The 7,621-nt window shown below is 47.8% G+C and overlaps 1 protein-coding gene across 1 annotated transcript in view; it reads right to left on the bottom strand.

Moving 5' to 3' along the window:
• Positions 1 to 3,077: 3,077 nt before the first annotated feature.
• The window catches only part of LOC134026995 (ryanodine receptor 3), a 108,550-nt gene continuing 104,006 nt past the window's right edge, over positions 3,078 to 7,621 (bottom strand). The window contains 4 exon segments of the mRNA XM_062470094.1: positions 3,078 to 4,561; positions 5,182 to 5,233; positions 7,210 to 7,310; positions 7,414 to 7,478. Coding sequence (XP_062326078.1) covers positions 4,466 to 4,561; positions 5,182 to 5,233; positions 7,210 to 7,310; positions 7,414 to 7,478 — 314 coding nt within the window. The 3' untranslated portion in view covers positions 3,078 to 4,465.

Genomic DNA, 7,621 nt, shown 5'->3' with positions numbered 1-7,621 from the left:
CCAACCCTAACCCAGTCTAACCCTAACCCAGTCCAACCCTAACCCAGTCTAACCCTAACCCAGTCCAACCCTAACCCAGTCTAACCCTAACCCAGTCCAACCCTAACCCAGTCCAACCCTAACCCAGTCTAACCCTAACCCAGTCTAACCCTAACCCACTCTAACCCTAACCCAGTCTAACCCTAACCCAGTCTAACCCTAACCCACTCTAACCCTAACCCAGTCTAACCCTAACCCAGTCTAACCCTAACCCACTCTAACCCTAACCCAGTCTAACCCTAACCCAGTCTAACCCTAACCCACTCTAACCCTAACCCAGTCTAACCCTAACCCAGTCTAACCCTAACCCACTCTAACCCTAACCCAGTCTAACCCTAACCCAGCCTAACCCACTCTAACCCTAACCCAGTCCAACCCTAACCCACTCTAACCCTAACCCAGTCTAACCCTAACCCAGTCTAACCCTAACCCACTCTAACCCTAACCCAGTCCAACCCTAACCCACTCTAACCCTAACCCAGTCTAACCCTAACCCAGTCTAACCCTACTGCTGCTAGTGTGTCCGATCGCAGCCCGGAGACATGATAACTACACTCTGATGCTTTGTTCTAATAATGCTGAGACAAGCTGATTCTTGACTCATGCAAAACAGCTCTCAGCAGGAGAGCTTCACATGCTTGGACAGAAGAAAGAAGCTCACCTCTGAAAAAGGCCGTGCTGCATCCACAGCTTAGTCACACATCTGTTCAGAGAGAGAGTTTGTCAGCTTTATTATCCACATTCTCTGTGTGTCAGAGAGAGAGGACAGATTGTGTGGATTTATCACTGGTTGTTTAATGTGTTGGTTACGGAAGGCTTGAAAAGACTTGTTGGTCAAACATCACAAGGGGCACATCATCCCAGGCCTGCTCTGAGTGGCAGGGACAGTGACCTCAGCGGATGTGAGGATTTCCCTGATCCAAGAGCTCTTATGTTACAACTCCAATTTGTAGGACGCTGGAATCGAACCCACCGCGGGCCAACAATCCTGTTAGATCAGGTCTCAGAACGCACTGACCATATGAGACGCTGCACATGATGCAGGGAGCTGGGATAAAGAACAGGACAGGATGAGCTCAGCTTTAATCCTGAGATATGGGATCTGAGGCATCTGTCTGTCTGACTCTCTCTTTCCCTCTTTTTCTACCTTTTCCTCATTCTACCCTTCTTTCATCGCCTGCTTCTCTCCCTCTCTGTCTCTTTCTACATAATGGAGACAGGATGCTGAAGGGAGCGACACATCTGTCACCACGGTGATGCCAGCTCTGCAGAGAACAGAGCATCCTGTCAGCACGGAGCTTGTGCCCACTTCCCACACACATGCACATGCCCACACACACACACACACGCACGCACATGCCCACACACAAACAGGCACTGTATAATTACAATACTTTACTAGTTTTGAGCAGAGGCTTCACATCTTCACATCTTTCGTAGAATAGACCTCAGAAGATTTCCTGTACAGACATAATGTTATTGTTTCCATCTGCACATAGAACACTGACTAGATTAAACCTGACTAGATTAAACCTGACTAGATTAAACCTGTTTGTGTTAAATCTCTCACCTAACGTTCTGTGTGCTGGATTTGTATTCACAAACGTTCATAGACAATATGATCTATGGTAAACCTTTTGTACGTCGCTTCAGATAAAAGCTTAAAATATAAACTTCCTTTGTGTGTGCCCCCCAAGAAGGCTTTAAAGGCAAACATCCAGTCGATCCATCCTGGAACGTGTAAAACACGATCTGCCTCAACATCCAGCTGTTACTACACACAGCTTGTGTCTTTACAAATCTAATGATTACCTGCAATTAGAGAGGACAGAACATGTGCTGCCTGCTCTGCCACTCTGACATCCATCAACTCACAAAACACAACATCTGAACTGCTGGCACTTCAGACCAAAATTATTATCTCACACAGAGAAAAATACAGAGGCAACATGTAATGACTGTAATTCATTTCCATCTGAAGATTACTGCTCTCATTACATCAAATAATGAAAATTATAGCTGATGGAATTATGAATATATTTTCTATGTTATCTCTGAAAGACTTAAGTTTTTGTAACTGTGTATTTTTTCTGAGGTAAACTTGAATTATGTACATTCATGAGAATGATGGCTATACACTGACAGATGGTTTCTAAAGACTGTGAAAAACAATCACAAGATGATCAAATGTTCTGCACATAATTCCGCTGAAAGGCTATCTAACCTGATCTGAGCATGCCAGGCCTGGTTACAGGGACCAGGCCTGGTTACAGGGACCAGGCCTGGTTACAGGGACCAGGCCTGGTTACAGGGACCGGCCTGGTTACAGGGACCAGGCCTGGTTACAGGGACCGGCCTGGTTACAGGGACCAGGCCTGGTTACAGGGACCAGGCCTGGTTACAGGGACCAGGCCTGGTTACAGGGACCAGGCCTGGTTACAGGGACCAGGCCTGGTTACAGGGACCGGCCTGGTTACAGGGACCGGCCTGGTTACAGGGACCAGGCCTGGTTACAGGGACCGGCCTGGTTACAGGGACCAGGCCTGGTTACAGGGACCAGGCCTGGTTACAGGGACCAGGCCTGGTTACAGGGACCAGGCCTGGTTACAGGGACCAGGCCTGGTTACAGGGACCAGGCTGGATGCAGGGTGTGGCCACTCCCCGGCGTGGTGACAGATGACGTGATGGGATGTGACAGGTGGCACCGTGGGTAACATGGCTCAAACTCCCATCAGCCGTCCTGCTGATGTCCTGTCCCTCCAGCCCTGGTGAGACGGGACACTGGGATACTGGCAAGTCTGAGACTGGAGCGGATCACCTCCCTGTCCAGCCTTGCAGCACTCCCTCCCCTGGAGATGAAGATAACAGGCGCGCACCGCGGCCAAAAGGATTCATTATTTTATCATAATCCACATGGAGCAACAAGCCAGCCGTAACGTGAAGGGGAGGAGTCGTTTTGGAAAGTGACTCATTAGTGTCTGAATGTTTTTTGAGCGGAGGTGAACCCTGGGTTGCCATGGTGACAAGGGACCAGGAAACACAGCAATAGGATTAATTTATTGCACTACTTTATTTTTCCTTCAAAATAAATGCACGGTTCAGCAAAGCTACTACATACAAAGGGCCATACATACATAGCAATTTACTATCTGTTTCGAGGTGTTCCATAAATTCGGACATGTGATATATTTTGACGTGTCACCTAATACGTTTTATACCGTGAACATTTGCAGTTAGAATGCTGCATTTTAGCAAAATAAATAAAAAATGAATGAATAAACTTTTTTTTTAATTGAAATTCATAATTGTTTTCAAATGAGAAACAAAAAACACAAACTGCTGTATTTAGAACCACTGCCTGGTTCAGGATAACTACTGCACTTACATACCATGAAGAAAAAAACCTAAATGGTTTTTGCATAGCTTGGTTTTTAACGTTGATAAGGCACTTAGTCAATACTTGATTTAGGCATTTCATCATATAATAAACCTCTTTCACCTGCTCAAGTAATTCAGTTTAACACCTCATTTCTGCTAGCATGGTAATGTTTTGAAAACTTATTTTAAATCACATTTGCTCTCTGTAAAATCAACTCACCCTCTCTTTTGGCATAAGTCTCATTTTTCAACATTCTTAAAATATTGAAGTAGTATTCTTGTGCATATTACGACCCACTCACTGTCCCATAACCCCACACAACCCAATGTTTCTCAAAAGGACAAAAAAATTGTGCAATGGTTTGGGGTTACGTGGAGGAAAAGGCATCAAGTTGTCAAAAACAACAAAAACTCCAGAACAGAAAACAAACTAATGTCTGGGCAAGTTAGAATAGTCCCGTTCTCAGGTCGTCCTCTACTGAGGGTACAGTCTGCAGGGACGTTGGTACAGTCTGCAGGGACGTTGGTACAGTCTGCAGGGACGTTGGTACAGTCTGCAGGGACGTTGGTACAGTCTGCAGGGATCTTGGTACAGTCCGCAGGGACGTTGGTACAGTCCGCAGGGACGTTGGTACAGTCCGCAGGGACTTTGGTACAGTCTGCAGGGACGTTGATACAGTCTGCAGGGACCTTGGTACAGTCCGCAGGGACGTTGGTACAGTCCGCAGGGACGTTGGTACAGTCCGCAGGGACGTTGGTACAGTCTGCAGGGATCTTGGTACAGTCTGCAGTGACGTTGGTACAGTCCGCAGGGACGTTGGTACAGTCCGCAGGGACGTTGGTACAGTCTGCAGGGACGTTGATGTGAAACGGTTCTCTCTTTCTCAGAGAAGATGAGAGCCTTTGCCCTCTCCTCCAACCTTTTCAGGACGTCGGGCAGGCGATGGGAGATGCTTGTCAACTGCTCATGAGAAGATCCAGCAGGTCTGAGATCTGCTGTTCCTCCAGGAGAGATCCTCCAGGTGAAGCAGCTCTGGCAGACGGGCCTCTAGTTCAGCTGGTCTTCGTACTGCTTGCGGAAGCAGTCTCCAGCGGGGAAGAAGTCCCAGCACCTCTCCTGGTACATCTTCCACACGTATGATTCCTGCAGGATGCAGACAGAAGGGTTACAGCCAGGCCATCCTTCAGGATCAGCTGGGAACTGAACAGATGTGCTGAGAGACACTGCTGCTGTCAGAGATAAGGTGTGTACTGTATTTCTTTGAATAAACGCTGCTGCGTTTATTAAATAACGTTAATTTTTGGTGCAGCGTTTATTCTAGGGCGGCGTTTAATTAGTAAGGGTGATTTCGTGAATTGTAGCTGCAGTGCAGCCATAGACAACTTTGTTGCTGACATTGTGACAAATGAATCATGCAGCTAAAAACGCAGGTTTCATTTAGGCTACTACCGCTGACCTCCTTGTCTATTCTTTGTTTGTCTATGAGTGCGGCAACTCCCTTTCTCATTGACTATCAATTAGGTGTGCGTTGGTAATACAACTGTCTCAAATACAAGTGTTCTACATTGTGTAGAAATCTGAAGCAGCATGTATAAACATTCATACACGTTAGCTTTCAAACAGAAAGCTGTGCAGAAAGTTATGTACATGTGTAATAAATACTGGGGTTGAATTTAACCAACTAAATAACCGTTTTCAGATTTTTTTGGGTGCGGCGTTTATTCGAAGAAATACAGGTGTATCTCCATACATGTATTATTTACCTGACCAGTGTGCTCAGTTTCATCTTTGTTGATGAGATACATCAGGAAAAACCTAGAGTCAGTTCAGAGAGAGAAGACAGACAGGGTCATGAGGAGGAGAGAAGACAGACAGGGTCATGAGGAGGAGAGAAGACAGACAGGGTCATGAGGAGGAGAGAAGACAGACAGGGTCATGAGGAGGAGAGAAGACAGACAGGGTCATGAGGAGGAGAGAAGACAGACAGGGTCATGAGGAGAGAGAAGACAGACAGGGTCATGAGGAGGAGAGAAGACAGACAGGGTCATGAGGAGGAGAGAAGACAGACAGGGTCATGAGGAGAGAGAAGACAGACAGGGTCATGAGGAGGAGAGAAGACAGACAGGGTCATGAGGAGGAGAGAGAAGACAGACAGGGTCATGAGGAGGAGAGAGAAGACAGACAGGGTCATGAGGAGGAGAGAGAAGACAGACAGGGTCATGAAGAGAGAGAAGACAGACAGGGTCATGAGGAGAGAGAAGACAGACAGGGTCATGAGGAGGAGAGAAGACAGACAGGGTCATGAGGAGAGAGAAGACAGACAGGGTCATGAGGAGGAGAGAGAAGACAGACAGGGTCATGAGGAGGAGAGAAGACAGACAGGGTCATGAGGAGGAGAGAGAAGACAGACAGGGTCATGAGGAGGAGAGAAGACAGACAGGGTCATGAGGAGGAGAGAGAAGACAGACAGGGTCATGAGGAGGAGAGAGAAGACAGACAGGGTCATGAGGAGGAGAGAGAAGACAGACAGGGTCATGAGGAGGAGAGAAGACAGACAGGGTCATGAGGAGGAGAGAGAAGACAGACAGGGTCATGAGGAGAGAGAAGACAGACAGGGTCATGAGGAGGAGAGAGAAGACAGACAGGGTCATGAGGAGGAGAGAAGACAGACAGGGTCATGAGGAGGAGAGAGAAGACAGACAGGGTCATGAGGAGAGAGAAGACAGACAGGGTCATGAGGAGGAGAGAGAAGACAGACAGGGTCATGAGGAGAGAGAAGACAGACAGGGTCATGAGGAGGAGAGAGAAGACAGACAGGGTCATGAGGAGGAGAGAGAAGACAGACAGGGTCATGAGGAGGAGAGAAGACAGACAGGGTCATGAGGAGGAGAGAGAAGACAGACAGGGTCATGAGGAGGAGAGAGAAGACAGACAGGGTCATGAGGAGAGAGAAGACAGACAGGGTCATGAGGAGAGAGAAGACAGACAGAGTCATGAGGAGGAGAGAAGACAGACAGGGTCATGAGGAGAGAGAAGACAGACAGGGTCATGAGGAGGAGAGAGAAGACAGACAGGGTCATGAGGAGGAGAGAGAAGACAGACAGGGTCATGAGGAGGAGAGAGAAGACAGACAGGGTCATGAGGAGAGAGAAGACAGACAGGGTCATGAGGAGGAGAGAGAAGACAGACAGGGTCATGAGGAGAGAGAAGACAGACAGGGTCATGAGGAGGAGAGAGAAGACAGACAGGGTCATGAGGAGGAGAGAGAAGACAGACAGGGTCATGAGGAGGAGAGAAGACAGACAGAGTCATGAGGAGGAGAGAGAAGACAGACAGGGTCATGAGGAGAGAGAAGACAGACAGGGTCATGAGGAGAGAGAAGACAGACAGGGTCATGAGGAGAGAGAAGACAGACAGGGTCATGAGGAGGAGAGAGAACGTCTCTCTAACTGGGGGGTGTCTGAAAGAAGCTGACCTTCTAAGAATTCACCATTCTACCTTTAAATTGGAAATGTCATTAAATTCATGTTTTATAGCTTTACTTGACTTCACACTTGACTGCTGGAACTGTGGTTATTTCAAGCCTGAATAACTCTAGCAGAGTAGAAGCACTGTACTCATACACACACTGAGGGGAGGAGAGAGGGGAGGGGAACTGGTAGTATAGATCATTGAGGGTAGAGGTACGATCAATCAGGCTACATGGAAACCAAGTAGAAACATCAGTAGAGGATCCATGAGATGAGGTGCTGGGATGGTCAGAGTGAGAGGAGTGTCCAGGTGGTACTCACAGGTAGTTGGCTAAGTTGTGCTCTTGTAAGGTATGTGTCTCAAAGCCGTGAGGCGTCGTGTCAAAGTAGTCGTTGCCAATGCCACAGATGAAACATTTGGTCTGAGGATCGAACATGACAAACATTCAGCGACTCATTTCCTGTTTTTAGTCTGACACAAACCATCATAAATCATCTTTCCCCTTTCACAAAGTTTCCCCTGACCTCCATGTCCTCCTTCACTTGCTCCTGTTGGTCTCTCAGCTCTCCGAACGCGTCAATGATCAGACCTGAGGACACAGAGCAGAGTCCTCGTCACACACGCTCCCTCACGTCACACACTGTCTCTCTAAGCTGTGAAGCTTCTCCTGCTCTGGGTTGTTTCTGGGAAGGACTGGAAGGTTCAACCAGGCTGGGGGTGACTGTGGATCTG

Source organism: Osmerus eperlanus, chromosome 9, assembly GCF_963692335.1.
Source record: "Osmerus eperlanus chromosome 9, fOsmEpe2.1, whole genome shotgun sequence".
NCBI classification, from domain to species: domain Eukaryota; kingdom Metazoa; phylum Chordata; class Actinopteri; order Osmeriformes; family Osmeridae; genus Osmerus; species Osmerus eperlanus.
The sequence above is the reverse complement of the archived record's forward strand: the minus strand, read 5'-3'. Positions and strand labels throughout refer to the sequence as shown.